The sequence below is a fragment of the Sphaerodactylus townsendi genome, linkage group LG06 (assembly GCF_021028975.2).
Source record: "Sphaerodactylus townsendi isolate TG3544 linkage group LG06, MPM_Stown_v2.3, whole genome shotgun sequence".
NCBI lineage: Eukaryota > Metazoa > Chordata > Lepidosauria > Squamata > Sphaerodactylidae > Sphaerodactylus > Sphaerodactylus townsendi.
Window position 1 is genome coordinate 85,168,016 of NC_059430.1, and position 27,500 is coordinate 85,195,515.

At 40.8% G+C, this 27,500-nt stretch overlaps 1 protein-coding gene across 2 annotated transcripts in view; it reads left to right on the forward strand.

Moving 5' to 3' along the window:
• Positions 1-27,500, forward strand: part of LAMB4 (laminin subunit beta 4) — a 62,903-nt gene that overhangs the window by 27,838 nt on the left and 7,565 nt on the right. Inside the window, exons 14-30 of one of the 2 annotated variants that reach the window (XM_048502035.1) lie at positions 8-158; positions 3,333-3,464; positions 4,624-4,809; positions 5,654-5,775; positions 7,810-7,930; positions 9,613-9,790; positions 12,960-13,103; positions 14,018-14,249; positions 14,859-15,016; positions 16,493-16,549; positions 17,436-17,656; positions 18,719-18,815; positions 20,345-20,720; positions 22,081-22,241; positions 24,638-24,843; positions 25,727-25,930; positions 26,983-27,127. In XM_048502035.1, coding sequence (XP_048357992.1) covers positions 8-158; positions 3,333-3,464; positions 4,624-4,809; positions 5,654-5,775; positions 7,810-7,930; positions 9,613-9,790; positions 12,960-13,103; positions 14,018-14,249; positions 14,859-15,016; positions 16,493-16,549; positions 17,436-17,656; positions 18,719-18,815; positions 20,345-20,720; positions 22,081-22,241; positions 24,638-24,843; positions 25,727-25,930; positions 26,983-27,127 — 2,891 coding nt within the window. The remainder of the gene's footprint in view (positions 1-7; positions 159-3,332; positions 3,465-4,623; positions 4,810-5,653; positions 5,776-7,809; positions 7,931-9,612; positions 9,791-12,959; positions 13,104-14,017; positions 14,250-14,858; positions 15,017-16,492; positions 16,550-17,435; positions 17,657-18,718; positions 18,816-20,344; positions 20,721-22,080; positions 22,242-24,637; positions 24,844-25,726; positions 25,931-26,982; positions 27,128-27,500) is intronic. The other variant, XM_048502036.1, reaches the window with a different exon arrangement.

A 27,500-nucleotide genomic window follows, 5' to 3' on the forward strand; every position in this document is an offset into this window, starting at 1 on the left:
CTGCTAGGTGTGAAGCTACCAGTGGTAAATGTGCATGTTTGCCTAACATAGAAGGTCGTCAGTGTACAGAACCAGCTCCAGGCTACTTTTTCTTACCTTTGGATTATTACATATATGAAGCAGAAAATGCAAAGCCTCTCCCAGGATATTCACCACTGGTATTTTATTTTCATTGTCTTGATTCAGAGTATGCAGATGGGAATTTGATATGTGGGAATAGAGAAGGGAAATCAGCATTTAGGAAAATGTGGCAGGGCTTTATGTCTAAGCAAGGCTATCTGTAGGCTGTGATTCTGCAATATCACACACAAAAAGCACAGTGGATAGTATTCTGTGGTCCCTTATGCATCGAAGGCTTACCTCGAGACTCTTCTCTGCGCAGTAGACTTGCAGTGGACTCTCCTCACATTTCTCTGTTTACACGTGAGACGCTCCCTCCTCAGTGTGCAGTTTTTCTTCAGAGAACTCTCCCAGCCTGGTAATCTTAACTTCTCCCTCAACATATTCTTAAAGGCACAGATCTCATTACACTTGGTAACCAAGATTGCTGACTTAGTCTTTAAACTGCATTTTTATCAATATTACTTTTCAAAAAATAATCCCCTCCCCCCAAATGAAAGAGCAAAGCCATTTCCTGGACCACACGCTGCTAAAGAAACAGACATTGTGCTATAACTGATATTCTCTCCCCTACACACATACACACACACACACTTCTTGCTGCTGCTGCTGCTGCTGCTGCTGCTGCTGCTGCTGCTGCTGCTGCTGCTGCTGGGAGGACAGAGGGGCTTGTTATCTCCAAGCAATCTCAGTCAATATTTCAATATATCAATAGAATTCAGAGGTCAGTATGTTTTCACTTAGCCCATGTGAGTGAGCTTCTTTTCTTTCACTTGAAGAAACTGGCAACATGGAAGGGGGTAAGGGGAAATGCATGGATGGCAGTGGGAGGGAGTGGGAAGACAAGATGTCTGGAGCAAAATTGTGTTCAGTGGCAAATCTACCTGCTCTGGAAGCGAAGCAAAATTAAAATTGTGCTGGAATTGGTCTTGCTTGCCAAGGAGAAAATGAAAAGTGAAAGTGGACCTTGAATAAATAAAACCATACAAGAAATTTTACTGCGATTGAAATTCGCCTCCACACAGCAAACACATTGTGCTTAATTGGCCTGTGTGTGAAGTTTGACTTCCCAAAATTCTTGCTTTCAACTTCTAAGCTACTTTCTGTTTTGAGGCCCCACCTGTGAAGTTACTCATTGCAATATCTGCCCTTCTCAACAGTAAACACAGAAATCTCACATCTGTTCACACTCAACACATTTTTTCCTTTTTTCATTGTTATAAATATATGACATTACGGAATAGCATGCTGCATTGTTTGGCTATTTTGCCCATGATGCAGAGACAAATCTCAATTTATTATTGGACCTCCCAGAGCTGCCTCTCTATTTCTTCTTTGCTTCCTCCCCCCACCCCCACACACACCTTCATGGATTTGCTTGTCAGAGTCATGACTACTTTTGGGTCGTCAAGCCACAGGTTGAGAACTACTGCCTTAAACTAAATAGCAAAGTTCCTGGTCCTTGTGGCCACAAACAGATTCTTAAAAGTATGTGGACAATGCCAGATAAAGCCCCTTTATGCACCAGGTGTCTGCTGTGTGGCAGGGGAGAATGTCTGTTGCAGCAAGATTTCTTGCACGGATGTATTTTCCTAAGCCCCACTTTCAATTTCCATTCTCACCCAGCCAAGCAGTACCACATTAAATGCAACTTTGATTTTCTTCACTGCCAGAGCAGGGGAGATTTGCCAGTGAGCACAGCTTTGTCCTGGACATCTTCTGTCCACCTACCACCAGCTGCTCCCACTTCCTTGCACTCCCCTGCACACATCTCCCATTCCCCCTTTTCAGATTTGTTGTTACTTCAGTTTTTGTTATATATTGTATTGATGTATTGATATATCGATATAAACAGAGAATCACTGCAAAATCACTGTCTTTTATTGCATTTGAAGACCAGGAAGTATGTGTGTTTGTGTGTGTGAAGGTGGGGCGAGATATCAGTTCTAGGAAATGATCCCCTTCTTCAGCAGAGCGTGGTCCAAGTAAGTGTTTTGCCTCTTTCTCTTGTGTGTGTGTGCGGGGGTATTTTTGGAAAAGGGTTACAATATTGATATAACTGCAATTACAAATATATTGATATAACTGCAACTTAAAGGGCTTTAACAAAACCCTTGTAACTACCAGGTGTGATGAAATCTGTGCCTTTAAGAGGGAGGTGATGCATGGAGTTAAGAGAATCAGAAAAAGCAGAGGCCCGTTGAGACTTCAATAAGCAGCTACCGGACAGGCAATGAATGCCTCCTCTTGTGTAAACAGAGAAACGTGAGGAGACCATACTACAGCCCCATGGCATAGCTAAGAGCCCTGAAGTAAACATTCCATGCATAATGGGCCACATCCAAAAATCTGAGAAACTACTCAATAAGATTTCTGGTGGGTTGGTGCCCAGAGTCCTGCTCAATTCTTAGCCCCTCCCACAACTAGTAAAACTTGAATTATAGTGCAAGCCTGTGCAGAGTTTTTCCAGTGTGAGCCTACTGAAATCTGGCCTGCATAGGATTTACCATAACCTCATGCAAAATTGTAAACATTGCAAATTATTCATATTTACTCAATGTGTATACAGATCACAGCAATTAGCTCTTCTTGGGGCAAAATTTGATTTGTTAAGGTACAGCTTTTTTTCTAAAGAAGAATGCACTACACATTCTCCAACTGATCCTTTCTTGAAATTGTTTCCTATGACCATAGCATATCACAGTGATATGGCTATGTGTAAGAGCACATAGACATTTTCTAGAACCAAATTTATCCCCCAAACCCCAAACTGTTCACTCACTTGGCACTCTCAGGTCTTATGGATTAAAGTTCTTATGCTGTTACCCTGTGTCTAACATCTTGACCCATTTATCCTATGCTTAGTGAACACTTTGTGAGAGGTCCAATAGATCCCTGAACATTTTTAAAAAACAAACTAGATTTATTGTCCAGAGTAGAGATAGTAATAAATACTCCACTGACCTTTCTGAAAAGAGAAATTTTTTTAAAATCTATACGTTCTTGGCTGTAGACTTTTCTGAAGGGTACAATATTGTATTTGTAACTGCACTCATTGATAAAATGCTGCCAAGCATGGGAAATTAGATATGCTTTGGTCTTGAACCTTTGCACACACACCACTTGCCTTGATGGTAGTCTATTTACATCTATTCTATCATTAAAAAAAAAACATCTTAACAATGCCATTGCTTCACAATCTTGTTTATAAGAGTCAATACACAGCGTTACCTCGGTGTGATGTTTATTTTCGGCAACAAGGTTATCATTTCGCAATTGAAAATGGAAAAATCATCCTGAACAAGAGTAAGAAACAAGGAATAAGAAAAGTTTCCATTACACAGGTAAATCTCCTGTTCTACTATACATTTTGTGAGGAACTGCAAGAAAACTCAAGGACAAAAAGTCAGGTTGTTAGAGCATCCTTGGACAACCATGGGACTCTATTTGGTTTGAGGCTTTATTTGGGTTCCCCTACCATATCTGTAGAATATGGTTTATGCAAAGCTAAGATTACTGGGAGTGAGGAGTTGAAACTTGGTGACAAAGAACTTATTTTTGTACATCCAGAATTGGTACGTGAACAGTCTTGGACTTGATGGAAAATAAATCTATTTGAGTGTAGAACATTTAATTATAATTCTCAGTCTCAATGACATGCTGTTGTAATTCCCTATGGTTCTAATTTTTTTCAAAGAAAACAAATGTTTCTTTTGGAATTCATAAAATGCATCAGTTACCTCCAGGAGATGTAAGCGAGTCCGTTGGTAGTCTTCTTCCATGTTGGTCTGAAGGACTGCTACTTAGGTTGCCAACTCCTGCCTGGAAAATTCCTATAGATCTGAGGATGGTACCTTGGAGGGGAAATTGTGGAAGAGATTTCATCTAGAACCTATGCTGGAACACAGTTTTCCCTTTTTGTGCAGTCTGAATATAATTCAGGGAGATGTCCAGGCCCCACTGGGAGGTTGGCAACCATAACTGGCATATTAAGGGTACACAATAAAAAATTATTTGTTGTGTATTGATCGACCAAATGTGTAAGTCAGATGAAATATAAGGATGGCTGCTTCTACATCACTGAACTTGATTGACCTAATGCCCTGATATAAACCTGATGCTAGTTTATACTTAAATTATTGTGTGCATTTATGAATGTAAAAATTAAGATAGATATAGTGAGCCATCCCCCTCATGTACTTGAACTGAATGGAGTTGGTCTGCACTCAACATTACCAACACTCACATTTGTGATCGACATTCATCTTAAAGTTGAGGTTGGAAAGATCAGACTTTACCCGTCCTCCTTGCCCAGAAAGGATATAGCTAGCGTTCAATGTTTCTGTTCAATATTAGGCTTTGATGATGGTAAAGAATGAACGGAAGATTGTCATTATGTGGACTGTAGTATTCAAGCAGGAATTGCTCATGTTGGAAATTAAACTCTTAATAGGAGTTTTCCTGAATAAATTTGCTGTTTAAAATGCAACTATCTCCTTTCAGGATTCAGTTCTGTTTGGCAGGGATACTGTACTGGACATTGTCATTAGAGAGCTCATCCCTGGAAAAACTGTTACGTGGTCAGGACCTGGTTTTGTGCGTGTTTTGAGTGGAACAGGATTAAGTTTTACTATCAACAACATCCCTTTTGCGATGGAATTCAATATTATTATTCGTTATGAACCTGAGGTAATCACACCTCCTTTTCAGCTATCTCCTGAATACAATCCTGTGGAAGAGTCCACACCCACACTTGAATACAATGAATAATAAGCATAGAGTAAAGTAAAACAAGATGTATCCAATTTATGTAAATGAAATATAATAAACTAAAGGTCCGAACATCTCGCATGACAAAAGTGACTTTCACAGTCTGTTTTGTGGGCTGATAATATCTGATACTAATCTCTTCATGGAGATCTGTTAAATCTGAATATGGTAAATTTTACTACATGGATGATATTTTGCACAGTGCTGCCAGAATATTTTTTAAATGGGTAGCCATGGTAGGGCATAGCAGCAATAAAAAATACAAACAAGATTCCAGCGTAAACTTTCTTGAGTGAAAGCTTACTTCTTCAAATGTGTCTGATGATATGTGTATCTCATGAAGTGAGTGCTAACTATGCTGGAAAGACATGGAGCACCATGATCCCAACCCTTAATCATGGGTAGCAGAAACCTGCACATACATAGAGTATGCTTCATGCCAAAGCTTGTGTCAAGCAGCAGGGTGAAAATCTGCCTCTTTCAAGGTTATATATTGCTGCCTGGAACAGATTGACCTCACACTGCAAGCTTCTAGGCATCAAGCTAGCTAACATACAGATACTTATTTCAACCTGTGGATTGTGTTCACCGGTTTGCAGTAAGATTATTCTGATGAGCAGGAGCATTCATCCAACTTGTTGCTTTAATCTAGCCCTTGTTTCCTAATCAAATAATTCTGGATTCTCTTGTTTGTAGAAATGTAAGAAAGTTAAAAACAAAGTTTCAGCTTGTAACCAACTTAATTTTCTTCCCATACTTGTAGTCTTTAGAAGACTGGGTAGCAAACATTTTTGTAAAGTCTTCCAATATAACAGGAAGTGAACAATGTAAGAACACGGCAGCCCTGCAGGAGCCACACTCACTTCTTCTACCATCTACAGCAAGGTCTGGATATTTTCTTATTTAATAATTACTAGGGGTACTGTGACAGGCACTTCCATAAGGGTGAGTTGTCCCTGTCATAGAACATTTAGTGACAGGAGGTTTGAAAAGAAAAAACCCTGGGAATTCTACAAGTGGCAGTTGAGAGAGATTGGCTAATTATGCACAATGTGCTTGCTGTGCAATGGGAACGAATGTCCATCGCAGCAAGATTTCTTGCATGGCCCTGTTAACCTGGAGCCCCACGTTCACTTTCCATTCTCTCAACAACAAGCAACACCACTATTAGCAAGACTTTTAATTAACTTTGCCACCAGAGTGGGCAGATTTGCTAATGAGCACAGCTTTGCCTGGACATCTTCCCTCCACCCATGGCCAGCCTTCCCTCAGGCCACTTTGCACAGCTTTCCCCTTGCCGCCCCCCCCCCCCCCCCCGCTTTCCATTCTGCCGGCTCCTTCCTGCTTCTCTAAGTGCACATATTGAGAGATTGATATCTCGCTATAACAACGAAAGGGCTTTTGCAAGAAACAATACAAGTAGGGCGCCTTTTTGGCTCCACTCCATCTTCCCCGCTTGGCTTCTGCCCTCCCCAATAATCGAGAGCTTTTAAAACTTTATTTCAGACAAGACTCTGTTTTAAAACAAGACTCTGTTTCTCTTCAATTCTCTTGCGGCAGCAAGTGAGAGAGAGAAAGAGCATGTGTGGAGGGGAAGGAAAAGTTGTGTCTTGTTCCTAACTCCTCACAACCTAAGAAATATTGGCCATCTCCACACAACACAAATAAAATGTTTTGAGGTCAGCAAATAAAATGTTTCCTGCAGGATGTCCACACAGCTTTCTGCTCAAAACATTTACAAAATGTTTTATTTTTCCTTTAGACATTTTATTCCGAAAAAGCTAAACTAGCAACATTTTTCCTATCGTTTTAGAACTGATTCCTGTTTGCTGTGTGGAGAGCAAGAAACATTTTATTTTCCCCACCCAATTTAGAAACTCCTCACTTTCATTTTTATTGTGCCCACCATTTTCTGCCACTTGAGATCCTCTGTGCTGTCCTCCATTTGCTGTGTTTCCCATGGAGGTGTCCTCTGCTTGCAGCACAGCCGCCCGTCATTGCAATGTTTAAAGTACATGAATAAAGTTTGTGTTGCCTGCCAATTCTGCATATGCATCATTTTTCCTTTTGAGTGTTCAATGAGATTGTCTTCAAAGCTACGGAAACTCAATTTGGGAATGTCAAGCAGCAGAAAATGGCAAGCGGGATGGAGCAGCAGGAAAAAGAATTTTCAGTAGCAATGCTTTAATGTTCCGTACTATGCGGCAAAACAAGCCAAAACAGTTCTTTTTAAAATGTTTGCAGAACGTTTTAATGGTCTGTGCAGAATCAGTAATTGGTTCAAGAAGCTAATGTTTATTAAACTAAGCAGTGACTGCCTAGTGAACTCTATGTCAGTCTGAATCAAAAATATCAACACCAGTCTACTAAATCTATCAGATACATGACAAATGATCTTGTGCATAAAAATATCCTAGTCCCTCCTTCTTATTGTTCAATTACCAGCCAAGTTTATTTTCTGAAACCTCTTTGCTAAACTGACTTTTGCAGTTTCCCCAAAAAGAGACAAAACCATTTTTTGTTCTAATAAGTCTCTCTTGTCCCATATATTTCTGCCTTTTATATAAAGAAAGAGTTATTTGTGGTAGATTCCCCCAACCATTCCAAAGTGTGGGAGAGACAGCGAAATCCTTCATAATTCTCAGGACAGATATTGGTGAAGGAAAAATACTTAAAGCAAGAGGAAATCTGTCATAGGAACATGCAAACTTTTGCACAAACGGTATATTGGGGTATTAGTCTTAGAAGTGAGGACATTTCCCATAGTCTCTTCCCACAATGAATTGTATAATCTACAACCCATATCTCCCATTTCTTGCCCACAAACACTTTCATTGCATGCCCCATTCCCCAAATCATTAACTGTTAAAGAAGTAATTGTTGTTTAAATCATGATGATGTGTTCTTTCCTTGGAACAGGATTGAATTGCTGCCTACCCCCTTCTGCTTAGAACCTGGGTCAGAATATTTTGTAGATATCTATTTTTCCAAATTGTCTGCCTCTGATCCACAAGCTCCACCAGCCATGTTGATTGATTCAGTGAGTAGACCTGCTTATTTAATTGATTTAAAACAATTTAATGTCACTTTTCCAGTTGTTCAGGGTTTATGAGATGGCAAACATAAAAAACATTAAAATATTTAGTAATTCAAAATAGTTAAACTTGTCAAATAACTCAGTGAAAAACTCATGACCAAACAACACTAGAAGGGAAGCCAGTAGCCATCCGGGGAGAGAATTCCAGACTTTTGGTGCTATGTGTGTTGGTGGGGTAAACTTGACATGAGGGAGCTATGCTGTTATCCTTTCCAGAAGAGGAGTAGGATAACAACAAACAGCAACAATTCCACACCAGCATTAGTAGTGCACAAAGGTTGCTAACATTCTGTGGAGAAGTTTCTGGAGCCTGGAGAGGGCAGAGTTTGGGGAGGGGAGGAACCTCAGTGGGGGTATAATGCCATATCTTCCACCTTCTCAAGCAACCATTTTCTCCAGGGGAATTGATCTTGGTTTTCTGAAGATCAGTAGTAATTTTGGAAGTACTCCAAGCCCCATCTGGAAGCTGGCAACCCTAGGACGCACTGATATCAGGAAGTGTTTGTGTACCATTTCCCAATTATAAGTAAAACCTGCCCACTCAGAACAGAAACAGAAGAGATTTACAAACTTTCTCTCGCTTATATATGCACACAGACTATAACCTATCTTTTTGTTTAAACTTCATGTATACTCCATATTTCTCCCCAGTGGGGGACCAAAAGTGACTTGTATTGTTCTCTTTATCCCAACCCTGTAATTCCCAAGGGGCCCCACCATTCAGATTAAAAAATCTGTGCAATGGGGCCATCCTGGACTAGGATAGATGTTTCTATAAACCTGCTAGAGTCCCCAGGTTTGCAGAAAGATCTGATTTTTTAAAATTTGGAGGTTGACCCCCCCCCCATGATTCTTGATGCCTGCACATACATAGATGTAGCAGGGGTGGGGGAGTTTGGGTAGCATTTTGAGTTGCTACAGTTGGTTGGATTTGGGAAGATTCAGAATGTACCGACTGTGGCATTATTTGATGAATTGCTGGTAAAGCAACCTGGATTATTACTTGGATGGGAGACCAAAGGAAGCCCAGAGTCAGTGGCAGTGGGGTGGGGGGAAGGTGTGACACCTGGGGGCACGCTGGTGCGGGGGCATGGTGGCAGTGCTCCGGGGTGGAGGCAGGTGGCGCCATGGCAGGGGCGCAGGGCACGTGTATGCCCCGGGTGCAGTTCCCCCTCGCTCAGCCCCTGCCCAGAGTTGCTATGCAGAGGCAGGTATCAGCAAACCATCTCTGAACATTTCTTGCCTTGAAAACCACATGGTCCCAAGGTCACCATGAGTCGATTGCCACAATGGCAAAAATTATTATTATTACTGCTAAGTGCTATATAAGTAAAAAACAATCTGAAACAGAAACATTTTTTCATTCTTATCTTATACAAACTGAGTTAGTTATCTAGCACACATGGTATTCTGTGGTGGATTAAGTATGCAATTCAGATCTACAGCAACAAAGCTTAAAAGGTGCTACAGCCTTTGCTAGCCAGCCATCCTTAGCATGCTAGACTTAATAGTCTGATGCATCCATAAAGGTCTGGCCATAATCAAATGTAAGGATATTTTATCAATACAATTTTGCTAAATTGTGCTTTTCCTAAAATTTCTCTTTCTTTTTGAAAATTCCAAAGCTGGGACTAATTCCGAGAATTGGTTCTGTGGAAAACTTGTGCAACAAAGAAGATTTAGAAGAGTACCAGCAGTATCACTGTGTTGAAATTGCTTCAGAACTTGGACCACACATCCTACCAGAAGTATGTGCAAAACTCATAGCAAGCCTGTCTGCCCGGATTCACAATGGAGCAGTTTGTAAGTATCACTAGAACCTGCTCGTACTTACTGTTGTCTCTATTTTCAAAAAAAGCATACAGGTAAAAAGTTAAGGTGGTCCTCTGTGCAAGCATCGAGTCATTACTGATGCATGGGGTGACGTCCTATCACAACATCTACTAGGCAGGCTGTTTATGGGGTGGTTTTCCATTGCCTTCCTGAGTCATCTACACTTTACCCCCAGCAAGGTGGTTACTCATTTTACCCACTTTGAAATGATGGTATTTTAAAGGTGTAATCTATATATATATAAATCTATCAGTTCGTTTTCTGCTGACAGGTAATCTCCCAAACTACTGGACCGATTGCTTTGAAATTTTCACACGTCGCATTCGCGTGCAGCCAGGTTTCCATACTGTTTCCACACCTCCTGTTGTGTACATGTCACAACTGTGCCAGTTATTGTGTACATGCCACACCTGTGACAGTTGGAACCACAGTTCTGTTCCGTAACAGCGCCATCTGCTGGTCGTCAAAGCAACACCCTCTGATACAAGGGAAACAACCATGCCTTCTTTGAAAACTGCTGCCATCTGGAGTGAAAGGGATGGCCTTGCCATCTGGACATGGCCCACCCACCCTAGCGGAGGAAGGGGAAGGTGAGGGAGGGTCTGGGGTTTTGCTGGACCAAACGCTCTGAGATTTGAACACAACGTAGCTCATGCCTCCCAGCATGTTTTAAGCTACTTACCTAGCTCACGTACCACACTGGCCAAGGTAAACCATGATAACAAGCTACGTTCCGCCCAGTTCTCCCACACACACACACACACACACAGGAACAGAAAGCCAAGTAGAAACGGATAACCTTTCATACACACATCTCTTAGAGGTACGTTTCAGTCAAACTGTGAGAGGTATTATGTACCTGCCACACCTGTGACAGTTGGAACCATTGTATGGTTCCACAACAGTGCCATCTGATGGACATCAACAGCAACACACTTTGCCTGCAAGGGAACAGAATGAAAGGAACAGGGTCCGCCATCTGGACATGGGCCACCCACCCTAACAGAGGAAGGGGGACGTTAGGGAGGGAGGGGGTGGGGTGCCATGCAAGGGAACGGGAGAGAGGGAGGGGAGCAAGGGGCCCCTTGCCCCTCCCCTCCCTTGCAAGCATTGTTCAATGACACATGTTCAAACCATTCGCTTTCCCTTTTCTTTCTTTTCCACTTCACCAGACTGAAGCCACAGCAACGCGTGGCCAGGCACGCATGTGTACATGTGTACATGCCACACCTGTGACAGTTGGAACCACAGTTCTGTTCCGCAACAGCGCCATCTGCTGGTCGTCAAAGCAACACCCTCTGATACAAGGGAAACAACCATGCCTTCTTTGAAAACTGCTGCCATCTGGAGTGAAAGGGAGGCATGCTGGGAGGCATGAGCTACGTTGTGTTCAAATTAATTTATAGGATACGTCTGACTGTTAAAAAGGCTACATAAAAAAATCAATGGGGACTAGTACTGTTTTGCATGTCCTGCAAGGCTGCATTTACAAGCTATTCAGAAACAGTATAAGCCTGCAGCATCCAGTTTCATATGAGGACGGGACATGGCAAACAAGCAAAGGTTATGATCACTCTGGTTTGATTCAAAAGCTGGAATTTCTTTTATGGTTTCTCAACAATCAACATGAAATTGTGGTCATTTTTTGTTTTCAATCAAGCTAATCTAACTCTGCAAATAAAATCAATTTTAATATGCCACCTTCTGAGGGTAGCAGTATAAAAATGGAACATCATGTATGAATGAGATTAAAAATTACATTAGCAACACAATCCAAATGGGGGAGTACAAGATTTCCACTTACAATGGCAGGGTGGGCAAATGAATTGGGCTGTCCATGTCACAAAAGAAAATAAGCAAAAAAAGGCAAGTCAGGAACATACACAATGAAAACTAAAGGACCCTAAACATTGCAAATTTGTGTATCCCTAATTTTCAGAGTTCTATGCTGTCTTCCAGTTAATTTGAAAGCATGAATCAAGGTCATTAATCAGGGTTTCTGAAGATAACAGCGGAGGCTGGGCAAGGAGTAGATGGTCCTTCAGATATGTTGGTCCCAAACCATATGGGACTTTGAAGGTCAAGACCTTAAATTCTGCCTGGAAAAAAATACAAAGGCAATGTAGATGGACTAAGACCAAAGTGAAATGGTCCCTATGACCCACTCTAGTCAACACCCTTGCTGCAGCATTATTCACCGATTGAAGTTTTTGAACTCTTCTCAAGGCAGCTCCATGTATAGTGCATTGAATAGAATAGAATAGAATAGAATCTTTATTGGCCAAGTGTGATTGGACACACAAGGAATTTGTCTCCGGTGCATATGCTCTCAGTGTACATAAAAGAAAAATACATTTGTCAAGAATCATAGGTACAGCACTTAATCATAAGGTACAGCACTTAATGATTGTCATATAGGTCTAGTAAGCAATCAGGAAACAATCAGTAGTAATGAAAACATAAAATGTAAAATCATAAAATAAAATAAAATAAAATGTCAGCACAGGCTATAGTCATACAGTCATAAGTGGGAGGAGATGGGTAATAGGAATGATGAAAAAAGTAGTGCAGTAATTATATAATAAGTATATAATAAATAGTTTAACATTATCGAGGGAATTATTTGTTTAACAGAGTGATGGCATTCGGGAAAAAACTGTTCTTATGTCTAGTTGTCTTGGTGTGCAGTGCTCTGTAGCGACGTTTAGAGGGTAAGAGTTGAAACAGTTTATGTCCAGGATGCGAGGGGTCAGTAAATATTTTCACAGCCCTTTTTTTGACCCGTGCAGTATACAGGTCCTCAATGGAAGGCAGGTTAGCAGCAATTGTTTTTTCTGCAGTTCTGATTATTCTCTGAAGTCTGTGTCGATCTTGTTGGGTTGCAGAACCAAACCACACAGTTATAGAGGTGCAGATGACAGACTCATGATTACTGCAATTACTCATTGCAGTAATTATATCAAGATGTAACTGGAACATGTTCATTATATTGTTTTATGCATTTTGCTAAATGTTTGAAGTCACCCTGACATCATGAAGGACAGAGTACAGATAATTTAAATGAATTAATACAGAATTTGATTGCCTAGTCTGTTTCTTGAAGTTAACAACAACAAAAATGACTCTTTCTTGATAATAGCATGCAGATGTCATCCACAAGGTTCAATGAGCACTGACTGCAAGAAACTCGAAGGCCAATGTCAATGCAAGCCAAACGTTGTTGGCCGCTGTTGTGATAAATGCTCGGCTGGGAGCCATAGCTTTGGGCCCCAAGGGTGCCACCGTAAGTACAGATCTGCACCTGTTGTTGTTTTTAAATCTTTTGTGTGTGTGACTATATGGTTCAGTGGACCAATATTTGCTTGCTCTGGACCTCATAAGCCAATGATTCCAACATGGTGTTTTGAGCATCATGCCACTAGTCATTTCAGGTATTTCCCAGTGCCCATTTATTTCTTCCCCAAAGCATCTCTTCCTCCACAAAAGCAAATAATCGTCCCTGGCTTTTTTACATTTCCTTTAGTAGATGGTATCTCAGAAAAGCCCTGGAGGAATCACATTTGCATCTCCAGGGAACATCCATTTGGAAACAGCTGCCTCTCTCATAGAAGAGTGCTTAAGTCAGAAACTTAACATTTTCTAGAGCCTCACAACATTGTCTGATTGGACCCAGACCCTTGTGGCACCCACTTACAGTTCTTAAAATTTACAACATGCCCCAAGATTAAACAAGGCTGGGGATTTCTGTTCTAGGCAATATGAAGCAAAATGAAATCCCAACTGAGTCAAGAATACACAAATTAATTTTTTGCTCCCTAATTTCCCCGTCTGTTAAACAGAGACAAGGGGGTTTTGCCCCAGCAGGCACTTTAGAGCACTCATCTGATATGGATTTTAAGTTAGTTCATGCAGTTAGCATGGAACAAGATACTGCTGCTTAAGTACGTGGACCACATCTCATTCAAGTCTTGTAAAAAAAGTAATTATTTTTCAACATATGAAGCAAAACTGGGAAAAAAGCAATAGAAGCAATAGAAAACAGTCAAGATTACATCAAAGAAGAAATCTATCCATCATTATATTAAGTACATATTACCATACATAATGGATCCCAATATAACATGTAACTAAAGTCTTGATGTTTAGATATGCAAAGAACTTGCCTTTTTAACCATGATCTTTGTGTTCTTCATTAAGCCTGTGAGTGTCATCCTAAGGGATCAGTGAGTGCTCTGTGTGACCAGCGAACAGGACAGTGTTCATGTCGGTTCGAAGTGGATGGTCAGCAGTGTAATCGATGCTTAGCTGGGTATTTTGGGTTTCCCCATTGCCGACCTTGCCCTTGTAATAGCTTTGCAGAGTTGTGTGACGCACAGACTGGAGCATGCTTGAACTGCAAGGAGTTTACAACTGGAGCCAATTGTGAAAGGTATGAATAGACAAATATTTAATAAATATCAAGGTAGTATATGCAGTAATTGGGATTAAGCAGAAATGGGGCTTTCATTGCAAAGGATGAAAGTTTTAATAACCCCAACACAGAAATGTTGTGCCACCCGAGTTTAAAGCTCTTGCACCTGACATTTTAAGGTGCTGCAGTAATTCTCTGTGCCTGCAGCCATTGGCTGAAGGTTTCCCCCCGGATGTTTGCTCTGCAAGCTGTGCTTTTCAGCCCAAAAAGTATATGGTTGTACATTGTGTCTTGCTGATTCTGGCAATATATAGCTTTCCTTTTTTAAAAAAATGCAATAAGCTGTTTTCGAAGACATGAACACACGATATGAAAATTGTCATGGATTCTGAAATCATGTCTGCGTGAATTCGAAGACAGCTCATCAAAAAACATTTAAATTGTACAGTACTTTATTGGCTTTTATTGATTTGTAGTGTTGTAAACCACCTGTGGGAACTTTTTAGTTGAACAACAGTCCACAAACTGAGACACTATCAAAAGTGAAGGATAATGATTGTAATTTGTCTTCACAGAACAGGAATCCTATGGATGTTACTTTAATCATGTTTGCTATTCTTTTGGCAGATGTATAGATGGTTACTATGGAAACCCTCTCAAAAGAGAGCCGTGCCGCCCATGCATGTGCCCTAGTTCTCCTTCAAGCAATAGGTATTTTGCACACTCCTGCTACCAGGATCTCTCGACTTCACTGTTAGTCTGCAGTTGTTTGAAGGGATACACAGGTAGGAAGCCAGCCATTTTTAAAATACGTTAGATACTTTGGTATTCCTTTGAAAAGAATTACAATTATATTTTACACAATTGGTTTAAAAGTTGTTGTAATAGGTCAGTCATTTCCTCGACTTATTTTGTTTCATAAACTGAAACATTTTGTATGTTTTATTACTAATAAAACTATAAACTGTACTTTTCCCATCTGGTATGACAGAAAATAAAAAGTGGTATGAAAAATCTCCAATTTCTGTAGGAGCAGCAATCAGGGCAGGAGATGAACATACAGGTGAAGACGGGTATTAACTCAGAGATTCAGAAAATTATTTTCAGCCTTAAGTTCTGCCCAGCACCCCAAGTTTATCTTCTTATCTCCTCTAGGAATCAAGAACAATCTTAGAAGAGCTGCCACCTCTGTAGGTTGGCATTATGATGACACTTCTGGTTTTACATTGTCGAATGCTTTCACAACTGGAATCACTGGGGTGTTGTGGGGCTTCCAGGCTGTATGGTCGTGTTCCAGTAGCATTTTCTACTGACGTTTCACCTGCATCCTCAGAAGATGTCAGGATCCTCTGAAGATGTCAGCCACAGATGCAGGCGAAACATCAGGCAAAACATCAGGAGAAAAAGACCCACAACACCCCACTTCTGGTTTTATTATTTTTATTAAGACTGTAAAGACAGAGATCAAACAAACAAGGAGAGAGAAAAACACAAAAAATTCACATAATGGGGGAAAAGGAGGCCTCCCAATCTCATCTGCACCAAGTATAAACACTTATATTGTATTTATTAACTTGTTAATTTTAACTGGTTTTATGGTTGTAATTGGTTTTTATATTATTGAATTTTAAAAGTTTATCACTTGCTCTCTAGTTACAATTGTAAAATTAATTCTTTATTGTCATTACTAAGAAACTTCACACTTTGCTCTATAAGGGGGAGGAGTGGGAGTTTTAAAGCCATCTATAATGTTTTATGGTTCTTATTTATTGATTGATGATTTTAGCTGTTTTTAAATTTTTATAATTCATGTTGGACACCGCCCTGAGCCCTTTGCAGGAGGGTGGTAGACAGACAGACAGACAGACAGACAGACAGACAGACAGACAGACAGACAGACAGACAGACAGACAGACAGACAGACAGACAGACAGACAGATAGATAGATAGATAGATAGATAGATAGATAGATAGATAGATAGATAGATAGATAGATAGATAGATAGATAGATAGATAGATAGATAGATAGATAGATAGATAGATAGATGTCGGACATTTCATGATGGTGAGAAGAGGAATGATCTCACAGTGTTTGAGAAATGCTACCATTAGTCTATCGTTTCTTATTTTGAATGCAAAAATGCTTCTGGAAAACTAAGCCTATTAGTGAGTGTTACTATGACTGCCTAAGTACTAATCAGAAAATGTATGCATTAAATTTACTTTGTAATCATTCTTTGCAACATTCTGTCTTTTTGAGGTGATCGTTGTGAGGAGTGTCCCAATGGATTCGACACAGATCCAAAGGCCACAGAGGGTCAGTGCCTTCTGTGCTTCTGCAATAATAATATTGATGCAGCTGATCCAGAGTCGTGTAACAAGATTACTGGAGGGTGCTTAAAATACTTGCACAATAGACATGGAACAAACTGCCAGTTCTGTAGACCAGTCTATTTTGGATCAGCAATTCATCAGAACTGTAGAAGTTAGCAAATTATAGTAAACTCCAAAATTGGGCATAGAAAAAATATTATAGGTTGAATATTGTATCCAGAACAAATTTCATTTCATCAAGAAGATTAGCACATTTCCTTCAAAATAAAAATGAAATTTAATACAAATAAATAACTATAATTTATTTTATCATATTTTTTTCTTTGCACGAGGCAGGATCTGTGTGTGTTTGTTTGAAGGTAGAATGAATGTGAAGAATCCCTTTACTGGGCTAGAACTGAATAGAATGCGGGTTGCTAAATGGCAAGGGATTTGGGGGAGGAGCCTAGAGACAGGGGAATTTGGGAAGGGAAGGGATTTCAGTGGGTTATAATACCATAGACGCCATCCTCCAACACAGTAATTTTATCCGGGGAAACTGATCTCTGAAGTCTGGAGATCAGTTGTAATTACAGAAGATCTCCAGGCCAACCTGAAGGTTGGCGTGTAATAACGAGGATGGAGATTGTGGCTTCATGCCTTGTTGTCAGTTTGGGTACAGAAATAGTCAGCAAAAGGAAAGGGAAGATTAGGAGGAAAATTGAAAAAAAATCTGTGCAGTTACTTCAGTCTATCAATTGACAGATGAACAGAAATAGAACCAGCTAAGAACAGAGCCTCAAATCAAGTTCATTTATAATCCCTTATTAAAATACTAATAGAACCTATTGTTTTTAAAGCATTAATAGTTTTTGTTAATATCTTGTCAGAATGTGACTGCAACCCTTTGGGTGTGGATCCAGCAGAATGCCCATCTGGAATTGGCTTTTGCATCTGTGACCAAACAACTGGCACATGTCCTTGCTTACCAAATGTGATAGGTTCCAAGTGTGATCAGTGTGCTTCTGGCTACTGGGACTTGGCCCAGGGAACTGGCTGTAGTATCTGTGACTGTGATCCAGAACATTCCCAGAATAGCCTGTGTGATCAGGTAATATTGCTGAGCTACTTATCATGCTGTGAATGTAATTTTTAAACCCTCTTTGGACTTACTAAGATCAGTACTTGGAAAAAGCATGCATATACAGGACACACATATGAAAATTTATACTAAGCTAGTACAGGCCAAAACAAAATAACTTTTCAAGAATGGTGATCTGGAAATGCTCTGAAGTGAAATGCACTGGGGCCTAAAATCTAAATCTTGGTAACTTTATCTCAGAAACAGTGATTAATCCTAGGCAGAGTTACTCTAGAGCAGGGGTCGGGAACCTTTTAGACTCAAAGAGCCATTTGGGCCCATTTTCCCCGGAAAAGAAAATTCATGGAGCCGCACCCTGGGGGGGGGGGGATTCCACTTCCTTCTCTCCCCTGTGGGGGGGCGGACGGAGGTGCGGAGGCCGCTTTTTTCTCTGGGGGGGGAGGCAGCGGAGGCTGTTGTTTCGACTCTGTTGCGGCTCCTTCCCCCTCCCTTCTTCGACCTGTCAAAAAATCCCCTGCGTTGCCAACTCCAGGGCTGAGCTGTTTCGGGATTTGCTGGTGCTGGCTTTTTTCTCTTTGGGGGGGGCGGCGGTGGCGCGGAGGCCACTTTCTTCTCTTCCCCCCTGGGGGAGCGCAGGTCGCTTTCTCTTCCCCTGGGCGTGGCGGCGCTGGAGGCTCTTCTCTCTCCTGGGGCGCAGCACGGAGGCCGCTTTTTTCTCTTAGGGGCGGTGGCTGGAGGCCGCTCTCGGGGGGGGTGGCGGGCGCTGAGGCCGCTTTCTTCTCTGGGTGGCGGCGGCGGGGAGGCCGCTTTCTTCTCTCCCCCCCGTCGGGACGGCGGCACGGCGGCAGTCTCTGCGCGGGGGAAGGGGGCGGAATCCCACGCTGCCCAGGAAGGGGCGTGGAGCCGCACCACAGGCTCTAAAGAGCCGTTTGCGGCTCGCGAGCCGCAGGTTCCCGACCCCTGCTCTAGAGAAATATACTAACTTACAACTGATCTCGCCATTTAATTATCAAAGATAAAACATACCTGCAAACATGGCAGGGAGCTGATTTAATCAGTTTCTTACTACAGTTCACAGGCCAGTGTTCATGTAAAATAGGATATTCAGGAAGACGTTGTGATGTTTGTGATGAAAACTATTTTGGCGATCCCCAGATCCACTGTATACGTAAGTAGGATAAAATGTATTATGTTTATATTGTACTGTTCCTCCAGGACAACGTTCTTCCGGATGTTTCTGATCCAGGTGTTGACTGGCCAAGCCGGTTTTAGCTTCACAAGTGTAACTATATTATGCATATTTAGATCAGCATCCTTCCCATATAGCATATGCTAATTTGGTAGTAATATGGGTAATGCCAATATCCTATAAAGTGGAAAAGGCATATTTGAAATGCTGGATGGGACACTAATTTCTATGCAGAGTGAAAACTCTTTCCCCTTTGACACAGCTTCTGTATAGCCCTTGTTCTTTATACAAGTTGTTATTTCTAGTCTTGAAATCAGGAAAAAGTGGCTGCATAGAAAAAGTTCCATGGAGTGAAACATGCACATCCCTTGTTCACATATGCATGTGCATTCAACAGCTCATTTTTTATTTTATAAGAAATCGGTGTAACTTGCATTCTAAACACACAGTTGTTGTAACCTTCTAGTTTGGCCAACAGTAGACACAAGTGATGCATGAATAATTTTAACCTAGGTTTAGTAAATTCTGATATCCACCAGACTGTTTTTATATACATCAGTCAATATTCCTGGGAAAGAGTGTTTGCCCGTGTAAATTCCTTTGTGGCATGGTCAGTCAAATTATGGCTTTTGCCACTGTTAAACAACCCACATAAACAACCCATGTGCAAAAGCAAGCAAAATTACTGTTGTGCTTGTGTGGCAATCTATTTATTTATTTATTTAAAATGTTTATATACTCACTCCATACCCAGAGAACTGGACCTATCACAGATTAACCCCATGACCTAGCTGCCACTGTAGGGACAGTCCTAAGACAGGGAAAGCATAACTGAGGAGCATAACTGACATGCAGGGGTATGCTCGGAAATATTCTGACATTTCACTTAGGTGTTGCAGTCCAAAAGTATCCAGCCATGGCAAGAATGACTGTGTGAAGGTAGGTCTATTTCCAGCATATGTGGATGACAGTTTCTAATCTTTACTAGTGGAAGGAGAGCAACCTGTGCATCTGTTGAAGCTTGGCATGGGATCCCTCCCCCAACATGGTACCTGTGAAAGGCACCTGCAGGAACCTTTCCTGGCACCCACTAATTGTGTTCAGAAAGTGGGCTTCTGATTGGACTTTAGAGATATGGTTGTCTCTGAAGATTCTTTAAAAGTTGTTTCAGCAGCTGCCACCACAGCACAAGGGTGTTCGCAGTATGACTGAAGTGTATGCTGGGAGTATGCAAAAAAATATTTTAAAACATATGCTCATTTTAAAAGGCTTCCTGATAAACAGATCTTCTGCCTGAAATAATGAAGTGTTACTATCAAAGTTGTGCATGATCTCACCCTGATATTTTGTGATTGACTCCGCCTCTTATGGCAGTCATTTTGTGGTTGCACTCACCATCCAGTGTCAGAATTCCAAAGGTGCTCACAAGCTCAAAAAGGTTGGCTTAGTACATATTACACTTATTAGCTGATAACAGGAGTGATGCTTTATTGGTATTTCTCCACCAGCCTGCAAATGTACTCAAGATGGAACTCTGAAACCTGAATGTGATAAAGATACTGGACTATGCAACTGCTGTGCTGGGATCACTGGAAGGTTCTGTCACCAGTGTGCCCGGGGTTACCACCAGGAGTTTCCTTCCTGTCTGCACTGCCATGTTTGTTTTGATCAGTGGGATAATATAATTGTATCCCTATCTCAGAGAATTAAAAAATTAATGAATTTTGCTTCAACCTATGAAGACAAGAGAAACATAATGCCTGGCTGTGATATAGACTTGAAAGGCTATGAAGATACATTTTTTGAAATAGAAAGAATTTTTAAAAGCCTTAACCTATCATCAGAAATGTTTTTGAACATTAAGAACTTTCATGAATACATTCGGTAAGATTTGTTTTCTTAGTTGCTTAGTTAGTTAGCATAACGCAAATGTTACTGTAGGCCTGGCATAGAGAAGTCAACTCTGTCAACACACAATGTTCTATGAAGAGAAACTCAGCTGGGAAAGGGGAAGGGAGGGGAGAGGGACAGAGAGAGTTGCCAGGCTGCAACAGAACCCAGTAAGATCTTTAAGAGATCTGTGTTTTTGTGTAGATGCAACTGACAGAAAGTGTGTTTGTGTGGGGCGGGGTTGATGATAGCAGCATGTGGCATGGGGACAGGGCACGTGAACACCATTTGCCCCTGCTCTGATGCCACTTGCTGTTGCTGTTGAGACGGACATGTTTTTGCATACCTCAGTGGAAGCAGCTCCAGTGTTCACACATCTCAGAATAAAATATTCTTAACGTTATTTTTCCAGAAGAGATCTTTAAATATCTGGGGTATTTTCCTTAACCTGTTCCAAGGCTGACCTTAACTGGTGCCCCAAAGTGGCATTTGCTTTTAATTCTGTAAATGTTCCAAACAGTGCAATGAGCTTTCTTTTAAATTAGGAATTAATCACTTTGTGAAAATTACTGATGTGAACTGTAAAGCTACTGTTTAAACAGACTGTACATCATACTCATTGCAGTTTTGCTGTTTGACTGACAAACACAGAAAATGGGGGAAAACAGTGGAAATGGCATTTCTGAATATACCCTTCAATAAACTATTCATCAATTTTTTTCTGCATGTTAAAACTGGGGCTGGTGTGCTTTCCCGGCATTTCTTTACTCTACATGGGAGCCACCCCACCTTGCTGGCACCATCAGGGATTTTTTTTTAAAAAAAGAAATGTTAACAGATATACTTTATAGAATTTTAATGATCAATCTCCTCATGACTCTGAATGCCCAGCTTTCATTCAAAAAGAAAAGTCCATAGCCCCTTTCATTGCAGACTTGGAAGGAGAAAGCCATCTCTGCAACAAAAAGTCTTTTGAATTCCTTATTTTTAAAAATTACTGCTGGTAATTCAGAGGCATTAGTAGGCCAATCGTTATAACACTGTAAAGATAAATGAATTGCTGATTTTTAAAGAAATTTTCCAGTGGTAGTGAGGAATGAGTGTTGTCAAGGACTGAAGTGGGAAAAATGGTGCCAGTATGAGCGGAACTGGGAAGATTAAAACTTTTCTATCCAAATAGACATCATTCAGGTTTTTCTGTGATCTTTCCCAAAATATCACAAAACAGCCCAGGAAGGACTATGATGCTGTGGAGAAAGAAAATGTTTCCCAATAACATCCAAACTAGGAAAAGCAACTCACTTCCAAGTGCAATAAATCTTACATGATTGCTGACCTCTTCTATTTTTTGTAGACAGGAAATTTCACAATTATATCTGCAGTCTGAATCCATGGATCAATTTTCTGACTTCAACTGGGTGATAGAAGACCTTAGGAAAGATGCTGACCACCTGTTGGAATTCCTGCAAAAGAAATTTGAGCTGCACCACAGTATTAGCTACATACACCATCAAGGTACAAAGTATATCTGCACTAGGAATAGAAATAATCTCTCCTTAAGAAATCATGAGAATATTATTTTTTGTGAAAATTTGTTTACCTCTTGGTCAGGAATTCTGGTAGTGAAGCAGCCTAGTAAAGTATTTGTAAAGTACTAAGTGAAAGGCTAGGTCTTATGAAATGACTTTGAATATGAAATATTGAATAAAAAGATGCATGCTGCACATTAAGTATTTATTAAACATTTATTAAACATTTATGTCAGCAAGAACCTCATCTGGGGACAAGTGCTGGTCATGTACAAATTAAAAAACAGAATGTCGTACAATTACATGCAGTCATCCTTTTAGCAATCCTATAGGGTTTTCAAGGTAAGAGAAGTTCAGAGGTGGTTTGCCATTTCCCGCCCCTGCATAGCAACCCTGGACTTCCTTTATGGCCTCCCATCCAGGGCCAACCCTGCTTAGCTTCTGATGTCTGACAAGATCAGGCTAGCCTGACTCATCCAGGTTATATTTAAATAGTAATAACTGAATGTAAAGAATCCCACAAACACTAGCCCAAATGTCTGGCATTATAAGAAAGGGCCAAGTTTTTCCAAAGCAACTGAAGCTGAAATCAGGGCAAACTGGGCCATTAAAACAGATCTGGAGCAAGACTAGAGAACTGTACGGTTCTAGTGGTGGTGTAGGATTTTCTCAAGTCAGAGCCAGGCCACTGCAGTGATAACAACAAGTATCAGCTTGTGCAGCTGGTAAGGCTGTGCCCATTGGTGCTGCCTAGGTCCATGCCAAGCACCCCTTGCAGTGGCACCAGCACTGGCAGAGACACTTGGCTCACTTGGCTCCTGGCCACCACTGGCCTTCTAGGACAATGGCCCACCAGGAACTGGTAAGTTGAAGAACCACTCAATTTTTGTCTGAAATCATAAATGTACTTCCACATACAGCAGGGATGTCATGTGACTGTAAATGAACCTTCCTGCATAGGCATCAGGCAGTTTACTCCGTTTAAATCTGTCCTCTTTTCTAGACATGCACATTCACAGGATATATGAAGAAGTGTATTTTTCTCTTAATTTTTGCACATGGTTGGGAAAACTACTTTTTCCTGCCTTTTTTTCCTTAGCAAATGTTCCAGTTTTGTTTGTTTTATTTATGGTATTTTAATACCATTTTACATGGTATGCAATTTAGATGTGATCTGTCTATTTAATGCCATTTTTACACACTTGATGCACAAACAAGCATTTCTTAACAGCAATATTTCTGTCCAGTTTTGTTAATTGATGAGGGAACTGAGGCAACCACAGTTTTGTCCTGATGGTGCAGAAATAATAATGGTAACTTGCATTTTCAGACTAAAACAGAATTGTCGTGCAATTGGGTAGCATCTCTAACCTATAGCAGGAGAGAGGAAGAAAACAGCACATGCAAATTCAGTCTGAGCATCACAATCTGAAGTAACAAAATTCAGATAATTTATTCCAGTGGTTCAATTTTTCTTGTTCCATTCCCCTCCCCTGTAGCATTTCGTCAGTGTACTAAGGACACAGAGTAAGTAAAGTTCCCTGTCCATAGGAAATGCTGTTAATTTGAAGCAAGACCACATGTAGAGAGCAGAGCTCAGTAGGGAGAAACGAAGGGAAGAGCCTGGTACCAGGGAAAATGAAGAAAATGTGTGCTTTTGTTAGTATGGGTGAATGAAGAAAAAGAGAATTTGATACACATTTAGAGGCATATGATGGGGCCTAGGTGCTGGTTGATGCCATGTCTGGTGGAAATCACAGATCTGATTGCATCAGATGAAGCCTGCATCATAAAGCCAGCATGGTGCAGTGTTGGAGTGTTGAACAAAGATCTGAGAGACCCAAGTTTGAATCTCCCCATTTTGCCATGGAAGCTTACTGGATGATCTTAGGTCACTTTCTCTCAGGTATATATAAATAAATATGGAGCAAGTGTGCCAAATGCCTTCTAGGTTATGGTTACAGCCATGCGTGACATGGTTTATTTGAAAAATACCTAACGGTTGGTGCTCGTGATGAGACAAGTGTTTAAGCCATTTTGAAGTACAGTATCAGTCAAAGGCATGGCTTGCAGATACATTTCCATGAAGGACAAAAAAGCAATAGTCTCCAGTTATGTTTGTCTGATCAATAAAATGTAGTAAACAGAAAAACAAAGTCAGATGGGAAGTTCAGTTTCCCCTGAATAGGTAGTACTTGAAATCCTTTGCTGTCAACCATGAGCTATTAACCAATATGAGCCAATTCACAAATTCACTGAGTGTGAATGCTGTATATGTGGAATGAAAAGCCCATACTTAGAGTGGCTCAACCTGAATGTGTAAAGTGCACCAGAGGAAATATTGCAGTCACTTCCAGTAAACAGTCATGTCATTTGATTCAGATTCACTCAATAAAATATGGAACTCGTACCAAACAACACTGTCTTCTGGAGAGAGAACCACCAGGATAAAGTCGATCATAAATGACTCGGGGAAAACCAGGGATGTTATACTTGCCATGTTAGATGATTTGGTCTCAAAAGAAAACACTAAACTGGATAAGATGAAGATGTTTGAGATTGCAGATATTCAAAATCTCAGTGAAAAGGTAAAGTAAACCTTCTCCAGATGTTCAGTTTCTAGGAAGGATAGTCGTTGTTTTGGCCAGTATGAAAATTCAGATACATGAGTGGTGATGTTGCACCAACAGAAAAGTACAACTGAAGACCTGGGCCAACATTCTTAAAAGGACATTCCAACAAAATTAGTGGGATATATTCCCTACTAAATTTACCCTAGATTGGAGCGTATAAATAAGCATCCATCTTTTTTGTTCATGGAACAGCAAATTTCTAATGGGTTATTGAGGTGTGAATATGTGTGTGAAGTGAACAGGACTCAATGTCTCCAATGGAAAGAAAGTTTTCCATGTTATATATTTTAAGTATGTGGTTCCTTAGCAACATCTCAGGGGTTCCAAATGAGAACACTACTAAGAGCTCCATCCAGTCGTGGGATTCAAATAATTTAATGACCAGTTCCAGTGGTGAGATTCAAAGAATTTAACAACTGGTTGTTTACAAGCACCATTTTAACAACCAGTTCTGCTGAAGTGGTGTGAACCTGCTGAATCCCACCACTGGCTCCATCACTCTTGGCAATCAATCACCCTTCCCCTGCAATGCAAAACTGTGTTTCAGTGTGAGTGTAGCCCAGTTCAAACGGGGCAATGATGAGGTCATAATATGCCCAGCTAGTGCAGAACATGAATGTAGCACACTCACTTGGAAACACCCCAGAATCCTTTGCAGTGTGAATGGGTTTATCAGAAGAGAAGTTGATGCACAAAGGGTTCCCTCATAGCTGAAAATCATTGTCATTAAGAGGCGTTTATCTTGTTAAGAAGAGTGTACCAATGTGAAACATTTTACAAAGCTTTCTGTCACAGAACCTTATCCAATTGGTTGCTGGCATGAGTTCTTTTTTTTCAGATATGTGGGAAACTAGGAAATGTGTCCTGTGTTGTAGCAATGTGTGGTGGAGCTCTATGTCACAACAACCAGGGAATAAAAGATTGCAGCAGTCCAAACTGTAATGGAGCTCTTCCTGTTGCTACAATTGCCGTTAGAAAAGCTGGCCAGACAGCCATGACATTAAATAACTTGGCCAAGAAACTGCAAGGCTTTGCACATAAGGTATTGTCTTTACAGGAGTCATGTCTACTCACACATAATTTTAATTATTGCATGTAAAACACTTTGAAGATCAAAAGCAATATCGATTGTATTGTTTGCAATAGGTCAGTATTCCAATGTAACAGATGGGAACTGATTTAGGATTTTAACTCAAATGCCAAAGTCCAAGTGTAAACCAAGCTGAGATATACATGACTATTTTTAATGCCTTTTCACTGGGGGAAGAGTTGCACATATTGGAAACTTTGCCTGTGGCTATACCATATACAAATTGACACTGGCTGGATCAACTACTCAATCAACTGGAGTCAGGTTGACGCCTGCACAATAGGCATGGCTTTTCCTAGGACTGGAATCCTTTATGTCCAAGAGACAGTTATGAGCAAAGCCATCCTGCCCATCTATGGAGGAATGGAGGCATTATATGGGATGAACCATTCCAGTACTGTGTGCTTTCCCCCCTTCACAGCAGTAATTCTTCCCATACAGTTAAGCTCTTATCATGTAGTTCTTCCACATCCAAAGACATAAAGAAAATAGCAGTGGGAAGTGGGACAAGGATTTGGTTGTTGTTTTTTAAATCACGGAAACCATTCCTTGGGACTAGGTTTAAGATGGGGTAACATATTTGCCACGTGCCATCGGTTTTAAATTCCAGGAGGGCCCAGTGCTGGTGAAACTGCTTTAGGACGAGCTAAATTGTTGAAAATCATTCCCTAAGCTTAGGATCAAACTAGGTGTTATTTTTTAACAAGTTGGCTAAGGGGGTCCTCTGACCTAACTTTAATTTTCCTAAGACAGATGGTAGCTGCTAGAAATTAAGTTTCCAAGCACCTCAAGAGCCCCATTTTGATTGTGATCACAGCACAAGAAAGAGCTTCAGCCACCCTCTTGTGCTGTTTTCTTTATACAAAACTGCAGGGCAAATAAGATCCCTGCAGAGACATTTCAGATCAGGCAACAAAATGGCACGAGGAAAGGTCAGTTTCCTGAAACAGCAATGGTTAATCCTAAAAGAGGGTCAGTGGTTTATTTACATTATGTACCAACAGGTTAAAAACATCAGGAAGATGACTGAGGATACAAAGAGAAAAGCTTCACAGGTAAATGAAGAACTGGAGATCAGTAAGCACCAAATTGAAGTTCAAGGAAAGAGTATCAAGGAGCTCATCAAGAGAGTGAAGTACTTTCTCATGGGTAAATTTGCTATGGAAAAAACTTGATTGATTTTTCTATCTTGAATTCACATGTGCAACCATATGTTATGTTAGAAATATAGGGTTGCCAGTTCCAGTTTGACAAATACCTGGAGATTTTGTGGGTGGAACCTGAGGAGGGAAGGAATTAGGGGTGATTTCCTCAGTGGTGATTAATCCTAGGATAGTCACCCGAAATATCCAGGTTCCCTCGAGATCTCCTCACAGCTGAACCGTGGAACACAGATCAGTCCTGTTTCTGGCTCTCCCCCATCACAGGATTTTTCTGGATCTGCTTGTATATGCACCTTTTTGGAAAAAAACACTCCAATGGGAGCTAATAGGAGATGGGGTCTACACATTTGAGGGTCCAT